This window comes from Podarcis bocagei (assembly GCF_964188305.1).
Source record: "Podarcis bocagei genome assembly, chromosome: 14".
Taxonomy (NCBI): Eukaryota; Metazoa; Chordata; class Lepidosauria; order Squamata; family Lacertidae; genus Podarcis; species Podarcis bocagei.
In genome coordinates, this window is record NC_138139.1 from 33,979,936 (window position 1) to 33,998,822 (window position 18,887).

The 18,887-nt window shown below is 42.2% G+C and overlaps 1 protein-coding gene across 6 annotated transcripts; it reads right to left on the reverse strand.

Annotated features, from left to right (window-relative positions):
• Nucleotides 1-905: 905 nt before the first annotated feature.
• METTL22 (methyltransferase 22, Kin17 lysine) lies at nt 906-15,743 on the reverse strand. 6 transcript variants are annotated; one of them, XR_014002048.1, is made up of 12 exons: nt 15,614-15,743; nt 12,562-12,715; nt 11,197-11,562; nt 10,322-10,362; nt 10,092-10,236; nt 9,795-9,866; nt 8,684-8,737; nt 6,701-6,781; nt 5,557-5,659; nt 4,419-4,587; nt 2,920-3,085; nt 906-1,468 (listed from the first exon to the last, which is right to left on the reverse strand). XR_014002048.1 is itself a non-coding variant. In XM_081170205.1 (12 exons), the coding sequence occupies exons 1-11, from the start codon at nt 15,659-15,661 to the stop codon at nt 2,984-2,986; spliced, it is 1,335 nt and encodes a 444-aa protein (XP_081026331.1). In that variant the 5' UTR covers nt 15,662-15,743; the 3' UTR covers nt 906-1,468; nt 2,977-2,983. The 6 variants fall into 6 exon arrangements, 4 of the variants coding, with proteins under 4 accessions (XP_081026331.1, XP_081026330.1, XP_081026332.1 ...); XM_081170205.1 differs by having other exon boundaries at nt 2,977-3,085; XR_014002049.1 differs by lacking the exon at nt 906-1,468 and adding an exon at nt 1,512-1,632.
• Between the last annotated feature and the right edge of the window lie 3,144 nt (nt 15,744-18,887).

Below are 18,887 nucleotides of genomic sequence, written 5' to 3' on the forward strand. Positions count from 1 at the left end.
TAACAACTTGGGTCCAGAATACTTTAAGAACGACCCAATCCCTTATATCTCTGCCTGATCACAGATCTTGTCAGTGTCTCTGCAGTCCCCCTTGGTTCAGATGCTTGGCTTGTAATGACCAGAAGTCATGCATTCGGCGTTGTGGGCCCAATCCTGTGCAACTCCCTCCCAGATGAGATTAGACAAGACCCCTCCCTGCTGAACTTCAGGCGCTTGATTTGACAGCAGAAATTTTCAGGTAGTTTTCTGCTTCTGCTATAAGCGAATTTTAATAGTTCTTATTCATTTTACTTAAAACAACAACCCCATTTTATGTACACTGCTTCGAAATTCAGAATATTAAGCAGCATATAAATACCTGAAATAAATAAATGCCTAAGACTGTGATGAGTCCACAGCTGTCCTCCGTTTGCTAATACGGAGTTTTCAGAAGGGTCTGAAATGCACATTGACTTGTGTCATTCTTTAGTCAAAATAAAGCATGCAACCAGGTTTTGCGTATTCTATGATTGTGCTGCATAATCTTGGATGCCAGTCGTTTCTTCCTCCTAGGCCAGGGGTGCTGTTTTGGGCTTCCAGGAGGCTGGCCTAGCAAATATAAAGCAACGGTATGAAGATGCACCTATCTTCATACAGAGTTCCTTAATTTTATTTGCTCATTGGCTGTTGCTATGGTTATTAACATAAGAACAGCCTGCTGGATCAGGCCAATGACCCATCTCGCCTAGCATCCTGTTCACACAGTGGCCAACCAGATACCTATGGGAAACCTTCAAGCAGGACCCACAGACCCTCTTCTCCTGTGGTTTCCAGCAAGTGGCATTCAGAAGCATTACTGCTTCCGACCAGAGAGGCAGAGCATAAACACTGTGGCTAGGAGCCAATGATAGACCAAACCTTGTCCATTGTTTGCATTTGTACTATATACATTATATTGCTCTTTGCTAACAGGAGTTCAAGGCATTGTACATCGTTCTCTCTCTCTCTCACACACACACCCAACACTATCTTCACAACCACCCTGTGAGGTAGGTTAGTCTGAGAGAGAATGACTGGCCCAAGTTTCATGACTCAGTTTGAATTGGAACCTGGTTTCTGCTCCACTACCATTACAAGTCCAACGTTGTTCATACCAGTTCCTGATTTCCCAACCCTTGAGGGCGATTGAACCAGTTTTTCGTCTTCATCTCTGCTGGCAGGCTCTAAGGTATATGGAGCCTCTTGATTCTCCACAGAGTGTCCTCCTCACTTACAGCCCCATTTCTTCGAAGCAGGATTCCTGTGAAGGAGAGTCCCTGTGGTCTGTCTGCCCAGGGAGGGCTGCTTCACTGCACAGGAATTTGTTCCTGGACATAGAAATCAGTATGCTGAGTGTCTCCAAAAGTAGGTAAGGAGCAGTGAATTCTCAGAAATGAGATGAGCAGGTTGACCGGTACCTAGGGATTGGAACTTCTTGGACTTCTCCACGCTGAGCAGAAACAAGATAAATTACACAGATGAGCCAATAGCATGATTTTGCTTAAGGCATGTAGGTGATGGTAAGATTCAGCTTTCTTATCCTTACTACAGAACGGAGGTTACTTTGGCCTGGGATTTTGAATTGTAACACTGAAGAGCAGACACAGCAGCAGACTGAGGACAAAAAAATACCATCAATTACTTCCAGGAGGGCAAATCTGCTTGTCTTGTACATAGCACCTAAAGGCACCTTTACCAATGTGATGCCCTCCAAAAGTTTCAGACTACAACTCCGTCTCCCCCCCCCCACAAAAACTGGGGGAGTTGTAAGCCAAAACATCTGGAGGGTATCATGCTGGTGAAAGTTGCCTTCAAGACTAACAGATTTCTTGCACCAAAGGTTTCCGTGAATTGCCCCACTTCTTCATATGTGTACAAACGTTAACCATTTCTACGTACGAGTTAGAAGGGTCCAGTGAATGAAAAAGCCCACACAGTGATACATCTGTTCCTCTTTAAGGTGCCACAAGCATATCTGTTATAAGAATATAATTGACATAATGGGAAGGAGGCACCTAGTAAACTAGCAGTGCTCCCCGGTAGGCAATTTTCTCTCTCATATATATATTATAGAATTTTTTTATTAAATTTTCTGTTTTACAATTTTTGAATACTCATTTAAACATCCTTAAAATATCAATGACATCCCTTCTTCTCCTTCCATGGTTCATTTTGCATACCACAAATCCCTGCATATTTTACATAAACTAAACCATTCAGTATTCCATTATTACATCCATCAAAACTTACTTACACTGTTGATTTTATCTTAATGCTGCCCATGTTTTCAAGTGTACACAATTTCCCCCCATATAGTCAATAAACATTTTGCAATCTTCTTTAAACATATGTTCTTCTTGTTTTCTTATTCTATATGTTAGGTCCACAAGCTGTGCATATTCCATCAGCTTAAGTTGCCATTCTTCTTTAGTTGGGACCTCACTCATCTTTCATTTTTGGGCTAACAAAAATGGGCCGCAGTAGTGGTGTACATAAATAACCCTTTTTGATACCTGGGAATTTCCGTCTGAATTATCCCCAAATGAAAAGGACTCAGGTGATTGTTTTTTTTGGAAAAGTACTTTAAAACATTTCTTTTCAATTCATTATGGATTATTTCCCAAAACTCCTATCCTTTTACAGGTCCACCACATATGAAAAAACGTTTCCTCAACCTCTTTGCATCTCCAGCACTTATCTGATTCAGATAAGAATCTGAATCTGAATCAGACCTGGTATGCAATTTTCCCATCCCGTATCCAAACTGATGGTCTTCTGGAGCTGCATGTGTTGTTAGAATGCAAACCAAACATATCACAGAGGGTGATATCGTTCATAAATCACACCCAGACTATTAACTGATGCTATGCACATATTTAATATGCTTTTCTAAACACATACCCAGGATCTGTTTGGGTCCTGGCTCCATTCAGATAATTATTTCAGACAGAACCCTACAGGGAAATTATTCTGTACTGAAGTCCTCATGTCCGGTTTTCAATCTCTCAGGGGGAGGTGTGTATGTGCTTCCTTCAGTGGTCATGTCAGCCGTAATCTTCCATAACTCCTGTTAGGCAGAGAAGAGATATTGAAAATCGATGAACTGCCATGGGGAATATGTTTCTCAAAACAGAGCATTTAAATTTTAAATTCTAAAGTAACAGTATTCCTTCTTTACACTTATAACTTGGGACTGCATTACTAATGCATCAACCGTCTTAACAGAGAAGCTTCCATTAAATTAGAAGTTACTTTAAGGGCATTATGCATTTTGAGTTAAAGCAAGAAGAGCTTAATCTACCTAATGCTACAAGATGAAGTTCAGACGCTCAGAACAGCCACGGCTGTATTTGCCACCGATACACATTCTTTGCTCTTACAAAGAAGATATAACTCAGTAGATGCAAAATAAAAAAAATAAATGTCTAATTTCTCATCTGGCTTAGCAGGCAGCATGAAGGACTGGGACTAGTCCAGCCATTCAGGCTCAGTCATAGTTTGTGCACCTAAGAAAAGCTGTGCAGTTGGATCAGACCAAAGGTCATTTTATTTCTATGTCCTGTTATTACGGTGGCTATTCAGATGCCTACAGGTAGCCCACGCGTAGGTCAAGAGAGGAACAAAATTCTCTTATTCATGATCCCCAGAAACTGGCATCCAGAAGCATATTGCCTCTAACAAAAGTAAATCACTCTGACATGGTAAATCATCTTTATCTGACTGAAGACACAGGTGACATTTTAAAAGTGTCAGAGGTAGGATGACAGCAGCTCTCCTGCTCGGAAAACACATACTCGTCTCTCCAAGGGTGAGCTCTGGAAACAACAGCTCTTGCAGGTTTTTAGAGTGGTTCAGTCTGAACAGGGAAAAGATGACCTACTGGCTAGTGCTTGTGGCAACCTTACAAGTACCACCACCTTGTCCTCAGTAAATTTTGCAACTGGTTTTTTTTTAGATGTTGCACACGTCTTTTCCAGTAAGGTGATAGATTAATGTATATATGTACAAATAAATGATTGTGCCCTTTGAAACATGCAAATTTGGACTAACACAAGTGTGAAGAATCTAATGTGATTCTGCTTCTTTCTTACATATATTTTTATGCATCCATTCAATTATGTTCCCAAGGCAGTTTACAAGAAACACTAAAACAACTGAATTCATATCTTAAAACCCCATGCCTGTTTTCACCACTTATCATCCATTCCTCAGCTGTTTGCAAAGAAAACTAGCAGCCTTGGAAAATAAAGTGATGTGTACAACTTACTGCTGGTTACTCTTCTATGTTCAGTCAGAGAACCGCAAGATAATGTCAATTCTTTTTGACTTTGTCTCATTAATACAATTAAACTGAAAACTGCTCAAAGTTTTAGATCGTTTGTCAGACAAACAGTACCCACCAACTGCTCAACCCGCTCATAAATAATATGTTGAGGAAAGGAGAGTTGGACAGGCTGAACAGTATATCTCATTTTGCCATCTCTGATATTTTCTAGATCATTCAAGGTGCTTCGAAAGTAATTGTATGCTTCACATACAACATCCATGTGTCTTAAGGTGAAGTTGAGCCTGCAAAAAGATACATCAGAACTTTCAAATACTACAGATACTACAGAACTTTCAAAAACTGCACAGATTTTAACTAACTTTTGCATCATGCTTCCTGAGATCAAGGTGCAGGCTTTCATCCACATTTGGATAGAAACAGATGCCGCTTTGAATCAAGATGGTGGGCTGAACCTTTCAAGATTGCATTGATGTTTTGGTTTCTCAAAATCCCCCAACAGTACTAGGTACAAGGCTGGTAGTACAATATAAATGCCAAGTATTATCAGCTTCAGCTCTTCAAGGTCCCTGCTTTAATCAGATATGCCTCCCCAGTGTAGCTATTGTAGTTCAAGTTTAGGCAATCCTGACCAGCACTGCCTCTCCAGCCGAGTTCTCTCTCATCCCATTTTTCCCACTCCCAGAGTTCTTTCAACCAAAGATACAGACAATGGTACCCAACAAAGCTGTAGGTTCTCTTAGGCTGTAACTGAAGTGGATTCACTTAGGATCAGCTTAGGGCTGTTCAACCACCAATCACTAACCAACAGCATGAGTGCCTGCTTTCGCAGGTCAAGAATAGACTCCTAAAGGTAAGCACAAAAGCGACGCCTGTCTGTCTAGGAAGGTTCTCAGTATCTAGCAAGTGGTTTTCAACAGATCTTCAGTATTCTGCAGCCTTGTAGATGTGCTGTAATTTCCGCCACAGAGGATGTAGCTGAAGGAGATCCAAACTACCTGACAGCCACTTAAATGCTTATTTGGTGACCATGACTGTTTGCTGCATCCTCTTAAGAACAGTTTCCTCTTACGAATGCAGTCATCTATATAACTATTTAAAAATATCTAAATAACTTCATGCTGGAAACCTTTCTGAGAAACAATAAGACTGCCCACTTCCAAGCTGAAAAACGTTTCTAGCATTAGCAACAATCAAAACAAATTAATCATATTGTGGGTGTATTTTCCAATTAAGAGTTAAAAGCATGTCACCTCTTTTCTATTGACAAGTAGATGGTGGAGGGGTTTTTCAAGTTGCCAGTGATTCGATACAGCGTTTTGAAAAAGGCATCTGTTAGATCATCGTCATAAAATACTGCAATAAAAAAGGGTTAGGATCATCTGGATTTTGACTTCACATACGAGACATTCACTTCTATCTTAAAAGTTGATTTTTAAAAATATTTTGTTATCCATCTCAAGACTTCAGAAAAGAATGGCTATAGTCTTAATTACTAGGGGCACAGCAGTGTTTCGTTTTGTTAACATCCATTAGGAAGGGAAATAGCCAGGACATGGAATCTTGCAAATGTGAGTGCAGTTGGGGATGAATTAGCTAAATCTTTGACTTCTGGTCCTCTAAAATTGGCATATGACACTACTGTATCTGGCATAGCTTCCATCTGCAAATATGGTCATATTCTGAAGTACTGCATTCTATCATTCACTGGGGTCCTATAGGAACATAAGAAGTTAGGAACATAGGAAGCTGACATATGGAATCAGACCATTGGTCCATATAGCTCAGTACTGTCTACACTGACTGAAAGCAGGTTTCTGGGGTTTTAGATAAGAGGATGTTCTCAGCCTTATCTGGAGAGGGTGGATTGAACCTGGGATGTAAAGCAGATGCAAAGCAGATGCTCTACCACTAAGCCACAGCCCTTCCCCTTTCTATTATGCATGACCCCCCCCCATTTAATACAAAGAAAGGCATAAGTTTCTCCACAGCTCCTACTTATTTCAAGGGGGCATGTTCAGGGAAAGCCAGTGGTGCCCCATGTCGATTAAAAGCAATTTCCATTACAGAAAAATACAAATCCTCTGAACTGTGATGTGATTTTTCTAGGCCTTGTGTTACGTTTACCATGTTAATTTCAGGGTAATGTTCCTTCCCGCCCCCCCACTTCAATTGCCACGTCAAGAAATGTTTCTCCAGATGCAGCTGATGTGCATATTTTACAATGGGCTAGGTGAGCCGAGTCAGTTTCCTCATTCAGTGTCTGTGGCCATAATGTGTCTTACTGGACTCTTGAAACAATGATCAGAAAAGATTTGCTGAAAGCACGCAATACACACAAAACAGGGGCTTTAACGACCACTATGAATCCTTGACTCTCCAGTTCTGTTTGCTTACCATCAGCAGCTAGGATCACAGTGGTGAAATCGTGAAGCTCTACAATCTCTTCTTCAGACCAGCTGTAGGAATGATCAGGATCTACAGAAAAATATGCAAATTGATTTGATTATAAAGGAGACTATCATTTTCTAAACACTGTACAGAAAGTTTAAAGAAGGAAGCAAGTATTCCCAAAGGAACCCACAGTGGCAAACAACAAGCAATAAAACAATAAATGCATGTTGAAAACAATTCCGATAAAGCTGCAGACTAGGAGAGATATGCTGGAAGGGGACAATCCTCAGTAGGTACTGAAAAGACAACAGAAATTGTGCATGCCGATGGACTACATGGAGTTGGAGGAAATGACTGGCAGAATACGAGACCAGGGAGAAGAGTCAGTGGAAGATTGGAAAAAATTTAAAGTCTATTTACAGAAATATTGTAAAATTAATGAATGCTAGAAGGATGCTGGAATGAAGTTATATGGCTTTAGTAGAAATGTTATAAAGAATTAAGTAAAAATAGATTGTTAACGGGTCAAAGTGGAAATTTAAGGTTAGATTGTGTTAAGATAAATTATAGAACAAAAAATTAAGAAAGATGGAAAGGATTTGCTGAAATAGCTAACTGAACAAGAATACAAAAAAGGGAGGTGTGAGGAGGTCGATGATGCAAGTAAATGAAAGGTAGAGATATAGAGATATTGGATGTGTTTTTTAAATGTTTTTGCTTTTCTTGTTGTTTTGTTGTATTGTATTGTTTGTTTTCCCCCCCTCTTTATTTTTGATGTATTGTGAACCTTTTATTGTTTTTTTCTTTTTCCCCTGTAACTATTAAACCTTTAATAAATATCAGAAATTGTGCATGCCTAGTATTTAAAGGGAGGAAATTCTGAAGGGAAGATAACACAACATTAAAGGCTTGATTTCTATATTGTGTGGAATGGACATCCTGATAAGATGGTACTTGCAAACGACCTCAGCTGCAGAGCACAATGATCATCTAGAAGTGAGACAATTTTCAGGTATTCTTGATCCAAGCTTTATAGAGCTTTACGTAACAAACCCAGCAACCCAAGTGCTGTGTATACCGTATTTTTCGCCCCATAGGACGCACCGGCCCATAGGACGCACCTACTTTTTTTGGGGGAAATAAAGAAAAAAAAATATTTCCCCCCCAGGTGCGGGGCTGGGGAAGCGCTCCACGGCTAGCGGAGTGCTGCGCGAAGCCCGAAGTTGGGGCGTGCTGAGCTCAGCTCGCCCCAAGCTTCTGGGTGCCGGCAAGCTCTCCGCTAGCCCTGGGAGAGCCGTGCGACTTCGCGCGGCTCTCCCACGGCTAGTGGAGCGCTGCGCAAAGCCCGAAGCTTGGGGCGTGCTGAGCTCAGTGCGCCCCAAGCTTCTGGGTGCCGGCAAGCTCTCCGCTAGCCGTGGGAGAGCTGCGTGCGCACCGACCCCCCTCGCTCTCCAGGCTTCAGTGAAAGCCTGCATTCGCCCCAAAGGACGCACACACATTTCCCCTTCATTTTTGGAGGGGAAAAAGTACGTCCTATAGGGCGAAAAATACGGTATTTCCTTTTTGCCACTGATCTAAAAATTGCTTGGAGAACTGGATCAGGCTCCCAAACTGTGGGTTAGGAACCCCTGATAATGCAAGCAATCCTCAGATTTGACAAAAAGGATACCCATGGCTCCATATAACATGTAAAACAAGAATGGCTCTGTGGGTGATCTCTTTTAAAGGGTTAACCACTTGACCCCCTGAAGTCTGGCTCTCCACTTCTCTAACTTCTTATTGTTAGAGAAAGAATTTGGATTACTCAGTGGCGTGCGAAATGTACCGGTACTTTGCACATACTCAGAAGCAAACTCATTTACTCACCTATTTCAAAGCTAGGCCATGGGTTTAAATTGTTATTTGGCTGTAAGTGAAAACAGTAGCTCAACAGATTAGAGAGAGAACATCAAATCACGCTTTTAAGAAGTTGATGCATCTACTTACCAATACAGAACTCATCTTTAAGCCAGTCCAGCACTCTGACCTTAATCTTAGTTCCTGGAAGTCAGTAAGATGATAAGAAAATAAGTGGGTGGCAAATGCTCTTTAGAAGACAGGTTAAAGCCATTAAAGTGTCATAATAAGAGGAAGACTGTAAATTGCTCTAATTGATAATAGTGAACAAGCAGAGGCTTATGCCCCCACCTCACTTTACCCGCCTTCCCCCAAATTAGTCTTGCTAATGATTCCTTGTTCCGTCCCATGATGTATTTATAAAATGTAATTCAGAGCAATCTTAACCTCTGCATTTGCTGGCTAGAGAGGGTTAGGACTATGCAAAGGCTTACTCTGCTGATGGGGATATATCCACTGTGGAGGCCCTCAGAAAGCTCTGCAGGCATAAATTCACTGGCGGTTACAGGGAGGAAGGCACACGTGTGTGTGTGTGCGTGCACACACACAGACACAGCCTAGATCCAGCCCCTTCATTCATCAGTGAGACCCAAGGATGGGAACCCATATCCACACAAGGTTAGAGCTGGTGTAGCTCCTCCTCCTTCCCACTGGGACCAATTGGGGGTGGGGGGTTGAAAATAAAAGATCTGCATGGAGCAGAAAACAAGGTAAGTCCACACCTCCCACCAAGGCTGGGCCTGAAAAGTGGTGGATTGTCCTCACTGCCCCCAAACCCATGGAAACTGTGCTCTTAGCCACCTTTCTAGAAGCAACACCCTAAGGCAATGTACAACACAGAAATCATTACAATGTACAAAGAAGCCAAAAGCACTGTATTGAATAATTCTAATAACAATTAAAATATTATTCCTTAAATTTGGAGGAATCTTTTATAAGCAGACTTGAAATTGGTCTATTTTTTTACTCCACTATGCTCAATGGAACTTACTCTTTAATTAAGTGTGTTTAGGATTGCAGGCATAGGTTTGTAGGGCAGAAGTGGCTGAAGGAAATGTTCAGAACAGAAGCCACTTTTTGACATGTGAATATTTCATGTGGCCGTCTGGACAGGATTTTGGATTTGAATGATATTTCATCCAACTAGAAAAAACCCCACAAATCCATTAAACAATAATAATATACAAGCAGTCTTTTTTACCTGCTGGCTCAGTAAGGTGCTTGTTTAATGCAATATTTCGTTCACACATTTCCAGGAGATCTTCACCAATATCTTTAAAATAGTTGAGAAGCAAATGTTAGTAACACTTTGAGAAGAAATGAAAAAAACAAACAAGAGAGGGGGAAAACAAGCATAGAAAAAACAGGGCAGGCAGGTCTCTTCTCTCAAACATCATCTGCTTTCAACAACTCAGCTTGACTTACTGCTCTTTCAAGCTTTCTGATAAAAATAAAAGCAACATCACGAACATCAAAGATAACTGTCCTAAATAGATACCTGTGCAATAAATGGCCTTGGCTGCCTTTGCCATGATGATACTGACAATTCCGGTGCCGCCCCCAAGCTCCAGCACTGTGCAGTCCTTAAACAAATCTTGCTTGGAGAGGATGTAGTCTGCAAGTAAGAAGGCTCCTCGCCAGACCTTCAAGACAGGAGGCAAAAGGGAGCACAGTCTGGTACATGAGGATCAAGGGAGCAAGAGAAGAGCTGGCAATGTAGCTACCCACCTGTTTGCCAACATCTTCTAAAGGGGTTGCCATGGCGTGCTCTGAAAAAGGAAGAACATGAAAAGGGGCCCATTTTTTCATGTTACACGTACAGTAAATTTAGGGAGGATAAGGCAATCAATGGCTACTATATTCTAATATATTCTATATTCAACAATGACTATATTCTACCTCAACTGTCAGAGGAAACATGCCCCTGGATGCTAGTTTTTGGGATACTGCAAGTGAGGAGAGCGCTTTTGTCCATGGATTCTGCATATGGGTTTCCCACAGGCTTCTGGCTGGCCACTGAGAATAGGATGCTGGACTAGATAGCCCAATGGGCTGATTCAGCAGGCTCTTCTATGTTGTTACATTTGCCCTTAAACTTTTCCATTAAAAACACAAAGCAGAAAAGAACAAGATATAGTCTGTTGCCTTAGGGCACATTTGTGAAGGGACACTTATGAAATGTATATCCCGCTTTTCCTCCAAGGAGCTCAAGGCAGCACACATGCCCCTCCTCTATCCTCACAACCCTGTGAGGTAGATTTGGCTGAAAGAAAATGGTTGGCCCAACGTTGCCAAGTCAGCTTTATAAGCAAGTCTGGGTTTGTGCCTGATCTCTCCCCAGTTCTAGCTCAACAGTCTAACCTGCTCACCAAACTAGCTGGAATGGGGAAATTCCTGAGACTGATTGGCTTGCCATTAGTGCATATCATTTCCTATCAATTTCAATCCAAAAGGTGTACCGGTAAAAGGTTTTATGTGCAGATGTAGAGGGAGGAATAAAGTATATAAACTGGCTCTCTATGCTCACATCTCAATGAGTACTTCTGGATCATGTTATGAAATGCAAATTACTTTATGCCACACCCATATACTACATTACTGACCTATTTTAATAATATCATAGCAATTGTTTTCTTGCTCCTGTTCTTCCAAGACTTCTCCACCTTTCATCAAAATGATGGGGCACACTTTGTCCCTTGAAAGGTCTTCAGCTTCTGCATCAAGTAACGGAGGCTTCCGGACAACCTCCAAATCCCCATCTTTGTCTAACAAAGCTTGAATTCCTTTCAAGGAGTTCTCTTCCTTGTTAGTGCTTTTCAGAGTAACGTGGTCATCAGCAGGATCCTCCGCATTGAATCCCTCTCCACGTTTGTCTTGGTGTTTAAGGTTTTCTTTTTCAAAGCCACTCACTTCCCTCTCAGTCTTCTGATTGCTTTTGTCCAAAATGAATTTGAACTGTGAGAGAAACACTAAGAGGCAACAATCTGAAGTCAAACACTGTGATCAAAGCCCAGTCAATCTTCAAAACCATAACGAAGAATGCGGGAATATCACCATCGCTTTCCTTACTCTCTAAATAGATTTTCCCGACATTTGCCCATTCGTAAGTCACACATATGATCTCCTATTTTGGCCAAGTCTTTCCTGGTGTGTCTGAATTTTGTATTATGACTGTTGGTTTGGCCTCTTTCCTCCACTGCTATGATACCTGTTTTTACTGAACCTGATAAACTTTCCTGAAGTACCCTAACTTCACACTGCCTGCACTTACACTGTCAAGTGCCTGCTGTACTTAGTAACGTCTTAGTTCCCCAGCTTGTCTTCTCCAAAAACCTGCTCAGCCAGGATTTATGGGATGGAGGAAGAGTGGTGGGCATTTGCCTCCAAGCAGCAAGTCCCCGATGAAGCAGCCAGAAAGTCCTATTGCCACATTTAATGCTTGTTCCACACCATTTACTAGCATCTGCATGTGCCAGAGTTGGCCCTGGAGCCCTCAGTTGTCAATCCTGATATGAGCCCAATAGGAAACGATTGTGGCATCTCCACAATATAGCACTTGGCACACACAAGTTCAGCCTTGATTAGGGTCAAATAACTTGCTCTGGAAACCTTCCCTGCCCCTTTCTTTTCCACTACCCAGGAAGTAGGTACTGCTACATCTGGCAAGCTCCACCCGCTATCCATGGCACTGTCTACTGCAAAGGATAGAAATTCCTGCTAAACACAGGATATGCTTAGTTGCAATGTTAACAACCAAAGAGCCTCAATGTAAATGGAGAGATTCCACCAAAGAGGATGGTGGTGAGACCTGTCAAGGAGGTGGTAAGCTTTGCTATTGATCAGCTAACACTTTTAGTGTAGTAACTTCTTTAAAACACACACACACAGCAGTTGAAGAAAGCTCTCAGTGGGGATTATGATAATTGTGTGCAAGTAACAGTAACAACCACCAGAGCCACAAACATTACCTGGCTGTCCGACAGCATTCAGCCTGACCATTAAATGCCTCTTGCTTGGGGTGTGTAGGTGGACATCAGATAGGACAGTGTCACTTCGGAAGGTGATGTCATCCATCACCTCTCTCTCCCCTGCACCTTGTATGGTGCACTGCTGAAGGGACATCTATAATTATAAGACATAAAGCTCTATTAGTATGTTAATTATAAATAGTTACAGAATTGTATACAAAACCTAGCACCTCCTGCCAGCTTGGTATTACTATTCACTATATTTCAGCACACCTCCTCAGGCACTGCTCCCCACCCCACCCTTTCTTTAAGCTTCTTCTTCTTCTTCTTCTTCTTCTTCTTCTTCTTCTTCTTCTTCTGACACATTAGCCATTTGTTACACATAGGTCCCCAGGTGACTTACAGCATATCTAAGAACATAATTTAATAAAAATATATAATACAATTGACGCATTCACACAAACACATGATTCTCAACAAGTAAACAAACTACTACCATCCCACCAACAACAGCCATAGAAAGCTTGGGTATCACACTTAGAGCAAAATACAATCCTAACCTCCTTTGCCTCCTCCACATATGAATGTCAACTATTGAAACTGGATGAATCTCTCAATGGCAGAGATATGCAGCAATAGAGAACATTCCTCCTGCTCAACATTGGTAGGAAAAGGGGCACTTTCCAAAAAGAAGTGGCCAGCCTATGCCTCTCTTACAGGATGTGCTCTGCACCCAGATTCTCAGCTCAGTGCTTATTCTGCCTCCAAGCATCTCTGCCTCTTGGATTCGATTCCCCATAGCCTCTTGCCCCCCTGTCCCACTCCATCCCAACATATAGATCTTCTGCAATGCTCCCACAGCTCTGCCAAACTAGCCTTTCACTTCCCCCTCAACACCACCACTGTTGATATTCTGCAACTCATTCTTCCCCCTCAGCGATTGGAATGTTTATGGAAATTTCATCACACCACAGCAGTTCAACCAGTGTGGAAAGGAAGGTTAGCAAAAGCCAGCCTTCTTCACACAGCACATAGTTAAACTATGGAACTCACTCCCACAGGAGACAGCGATGGCTACCAATTTGAATGGCTTCGAAAGAGAATTGGACAAATTCATGGAGAAGGGGGATGAGGCCATCAGGGGCAATAATGGCCACGATGGCTATAATGATTCTGAATATTAATTATTGGAAACTACAGGAGTGGGGAGTGCTCTTGTGCTCAGGTCCTGCTTGGTGGTTTCCCACAGGCATCTGGGTGACCACTGTGAGAACAGGATGCTGGACTCAATGGGCCACTGGCCTGATCCTGCGGGCTCTTATGACATTCTTAATGTTCAATATTCATTTCTGATGCAGTGCTGTGGATAGCTCAGTCGGTAGAGCATGGGACTCTAAATCTGAGGGTCATTGATTAAAGCCCCACATTGGGCAAAAGATTCTAGATGATCCTCGTGGTCTCTTCCAACGGTACAATTCTATGCTTCTATGAAATAGCAAGTAAATTTAATCTGCATCAATATGTGGTGGCTTGTGGGGAGATGATCCCGTCTGACTAAGGTTAACATTGCTCTTTCCTGGCCCAGTTCCTTTATTTTCAACTTCTGCCTGATATGCAGAAGCAGGTGAAGCTGTTAGCAACAAGAAGGTCAGTGGTCAGAAATGCCCCAGTAATTAAAATTCTGTGTTAAGCCACTGATTTTTTTTTAAAGTCTGGCAACCTTCTAACTTCCAAAATTATTGAGATGAGGTGCTGAATATTATTTTACTTTTCAGTAAGAATGTATGCCTTTCTTCTGTACATGCTCAAGGCTAAGTCACATTTTTTAGTGAAGTTCAGGAACTGTTGCTGAAAACATGATACTCCCCCCCCCCCCATATATATAAGGTATTTGAAATTCTGAAAACAAAACTGGTAGCCTCTCTTTTCACCCTAGAATGACAACAAAACTTCACCCAGGATTGCACCAAATTTAATGAAAGGAGCACACTGCCTATCTTTGTCCCCCCCCCCATTTATGACTAATTCATATGCTGTCTTTCACTGGATTTGTTATTTTTAAAAATCTTTTATTTAAATTAAGAGTAAAAACAAGGATTTATAGCATATCAAGTAGTCATAAATAGAAAAAAAAATCAAAACCCACATTATACAAAGATTGAGATTAATATTTCACATTCCTATAAACTAGGCTTATTTTTAAGGGCTATATACATTGGTGGTGGGGGACTTCTGGAGGGCACCAAGTTGGCTATCCTAGCACCTTGTGTAGCAATGTGAATTTAAATGGTTAGGCAGTGGAAGACAGGAGTGCCTGGCGTGCTCTGGTCCATGGGGTCACGAAGAGTCGAACACGACTAAATGACTAAACAACAATATATTTAATGGCTAGGCTATATATTTTTAGACAATGTGCAACCCAGTATATAAGAACTAACAAAACAGATTAACAGTGTACTCTTAATCATGTCAACCCAGAAGTAAGTCCTATTGAATTCAATGGGTTTTACTTTCAGGTATGTAGAGTTAGGCTTGCAGCCTAATTCTTTAAAGCAAGCTGTTCCAGCTTCTGCCTTCGTCAGCCAGAAGCCAACACGTTTTGCTATAAAGATTCAATCTCTGTTAGTAACTGTTAATATGATTTCAGTGATCAATTTGTTTGAAGTGCAGCATGAAGTTTTAAAAACAGTCTCTTTCACTCCCTCTTTCAGACAGCCAAAATGACTTTTATTTGTTTTGGTCCATAATAATGTTACGCCCAGAATTCCCCCGCCTCCCCATTATAATACTCCTTCCCTTCTAAGTTTAAAACACCTATGCACAGAAGGCAAGCGGGAAGCATTCCACTCTGCACATGCACAGAAGCACTCCCATTTCTACTTCTCCGCACGCTGCCAGTTGTTAAAACAAGATAAGGCTCCAAGTAGGCAACAAACGACAGCCGTTTCAAGGGGTTGGGAGACTGTTATGGGGTGGAACAGGCAACAGAGGGCTGCGCCTTACGGAGCGAGGGCTCTCTCCTGCCCAAGGTGGGTGTAATGGCGACTCTCACCTCCCCTCTCGCGGCAGCTTCGTTGACGCCGCTGCTGCCATTTTGCATTTTGCCCTCAGCCGCTTCCGCCCTTCTCCCCGACTTCCGGCGCGCTGTTTCCCGTAGCAGCGGCCCGCCCACCTAGCTTAACTGATGCGTTGTCAGCCCAACCGACTCCTGCTTCCCTCGGTTGTCGCGGCAACGAGCCCCTGTTTGGCTTACTGCTCCCGCGCTCCAGAGTTACTATGGCAACAGTCTCCGTCTGCGAGGACCAAACTCATTTCAGACCGGGCCGGGGCAGAGAGGATGGGGAAAATATTCCAGATGTTAGCCCTACTGGGCCAATATGGCAGATCTCTGCCCTTTTTATTCAACCCCCCCGCCCCTCCACACCACCTTTTTCCCAGTTCAAAAAACACAAAAAATGTTCCTTATTAAAACGTGGAGTTCCTTTCTGAGAATTTATTTGTTCAGCTTATCTGTGTCCTGTCTTTAAGGATACAACTCCTTCCAAGGCAGCTTTCCAAGTAAAATCAAAATAGTCGCAATGAGACAATAATATCAAACTTATCATTGTACTTCTAATTGTACCTTGCAAGTAAAAAGATCTGGTACCTGGAAGAGAAATTGGTGCTCCTAGAATATAAATTTTCATTAAAAAAAGATTCTAGTCCCTGTGCAATCTTTTACCTGCCTACTGAAAAACCCAATTGAAATAAGTCAACTGAATTCAGTGGGGCTCCTATTGAGTACAGTGGGTCTTGCTTGTGAATAGATATGTAAAGGATTGCACAGGGATACATATTTGTAATAAAATAAAAACTGATATTCTCAGAGTACTGAATTCTGGCTAGATACCATAACTAATCTGGTAGGATTACAATTCAATTAATTTATTGCTTTGAGGAATCATGACATGATTTTCTGTGACAATAACATGCAAAATGCAATATGCAATAAAAGCCATTAAAATGAAACAAATATACTAACAGTGTTTATCCACATAATCACCCAAGAACAGCAGCCTTACAGTCATATCCAATTAAGACATACCCAGAGCAGACCCATTGAAATCAATTGACATAAATTAGTCACATTAATTTTGATGGGTCTGCTGTATTTTATTTACTATTAATTAAATTTATATCCTTCCAAGACAGTGAATACATCAGTAAAAAACCAATACAATTGAAAATAAATTTTAAAACAGTTAAAAGCATGTAAAACAATCACATAATCTAACAGCTAATAATGTCAAGATTGCCAGGAACAGCATCTTTCAGCCATCACTCTTATTCTAAGATGAAAATAAAGATTCCTTTCCAAAACCTTCCTGCCCATTGTAGCTGACCCCATAGTCTGATAAGGCCGCTTTCTACATTCCTGTGCTCATTGACGGATATGTGATGGGCAAATGCAATATGGCTCAAGCAATGGCGTAGCGTGGGGGGTGCAGGGGGGGCCGGCCGCACCGGGCGCAACATCTGGGGGGCGCTCGCTCGCACTCGCAGCTCTCTGCCCCGAGTGCTAAAATCCATGGGTTAGGGAGTGCAAATTACTTGCCTTGCCCCGGATGCTGACAACCCATGCTATGCCACTGGGCTCAAGCTTGCTCCCCCTCATATATTTTATGTGCATGATGTGCACCAAATGGCAGAGCCAGCCCAAGACATTTTTCTGCTGGAGAAATCAGGACAGATGAAAGAAAGTTCTTATTCACACAGTGTATAGTTAAACTATGGAACTTGCTTCCACAGGAGGCAGTGATGGCCACCAACTTGGATGGCTTTAAAAGAGGATTGGACAGATTCATGGAAGAGGAGAAGACCAATAATGGCTGCTAGGTCATAGGCAGTCATACCACTTGCTGGAATCTGCAGGAAGAAAGAGTTGTTCTTGTGCTCAGTTTCTGCTTACAGGTTTCCCTTTGGGGCATCTGGCTGGTCATTGTGAGAACAGGATGCTGGAACTGATGGGCCATTGGCCTGATCCAGTAGGGCTCTTCTTATGTTCTCATCACATGCCAATGCTAGCAAATCATGTGTGAATACTAGCAAATGGGATCATGTCCTCCACTGCACCTGAGGGCAGGTGGCTAATCGTGGGATGCAGAAGGTGGCAGGACAGACTGCATGGCATGCATATCTTTGCCTTCCAACAGAAGGTGTCTCAGGTGGAACAGCTGGGGAGCTGCCCCTATCGCCCCCTATTTTCTGCTCCCTGAGGCAGCTGCCACATTCTGAATAGCATTAAGACTGGCCCCGCCAACATTATCTAGGCTGAGAAGGTTTGTTTTGTTGACAGCATATCACAGAACACTTGTTTTCTCCCACTAAGTATATATTTAACCAGGGGAGCAAACACCTGACATTCAGGAACTTGTCAATGAAGGGATTCCCCAGCAACAGACTAGTACCACAGAATAAAAACTCCACTCAGATATGGAAGTTGGAGGATATGGCAACCTGTAGTATGTGTTCCAAGACTTCCTATCTCTCCTCTCTCAGGTACAGTGCTCTGTTTTCTGTTTGTAAGTTTGTGGTGGGTAATCTTTTAAAATCTTCTGCTAGTCTGAGCTCGTGAGAAATCAATCTTCGTTATGAAAACTGTTTTAGTGTGGCAGTATCTGCTCTTTGGAACTCCCCGCCTATTTACATCAGGCAGGTGGCTTCACTGTACCCTTTTCAGCACCTGTTTTTAAATATTTTTCTTCTTAACTGTTTTCACTGGTCCTTTCAATATTTTTTGCCACCTTGAGCTCACTGGGAAAAAGGCAGAAATGTAATTACAGGAACATAGGGAGCTGCTTTCTACTGAGTCAGACCATCGGTTTATCTTGCTCAGTATTGTCCACACTGACTGGCAGCAGCTCCCCAGGGTTTCAGTCAGGAAGTCTCTCCCAGCCGTACCTGGGGATGCCAGGGATTGAACTTGGATTGAACTTGGAACTTTCTGCATGCAAAGCAGATGCTCTACCACTGAGCTACAGTCCCAAATGAATAAATATAGCACCTCAGATGCTTTTGCTGCTGCCCTCACATCTTTAGGCAGAATCAGATGTGATATCCCATGTTAAGAAGCATAATGTAAGATGTGGTTTCATCCTGAAGCTCTGATCACTGCCCTTAACTCTCTGGCCATGAGGGATTTGTAGGTGCGTCTGGTTATCTGAGAAGACATATGTGCAGCAAATCCTGTTCTGACTTCAGGTCTTGCTCTGACTTCTGTTTCACAAGCACAGGTTGAAACAGTCTCTGCTGAAGACATCTTGAATGTCTTAGAAGCTGATTAGAAG

Coding starts and splice junctions, on each gene's coding strand:
- METTL22 (XM_081170205.1), bottom strand. CDS start 15,661: ATGCAAAATGGCAGCAGCGGCGTCAACGAAGCTGCCGCGAGAGGGGAG. Junction 10,237..10,321: donor TAGAAGATGTTGGCAAACAG/GTGGGTAGCTAC, acceptor CCTGTCTTGAAG/GTCTGGCGAGGAGCCTTCTT. Junction 9,867..10,091: donor CAAGGCCATTTATTGCACAG/GTATCTATTTAG, acceptor ACTATTTTAAAG/ATATTGGTGAAGATCTCCTG.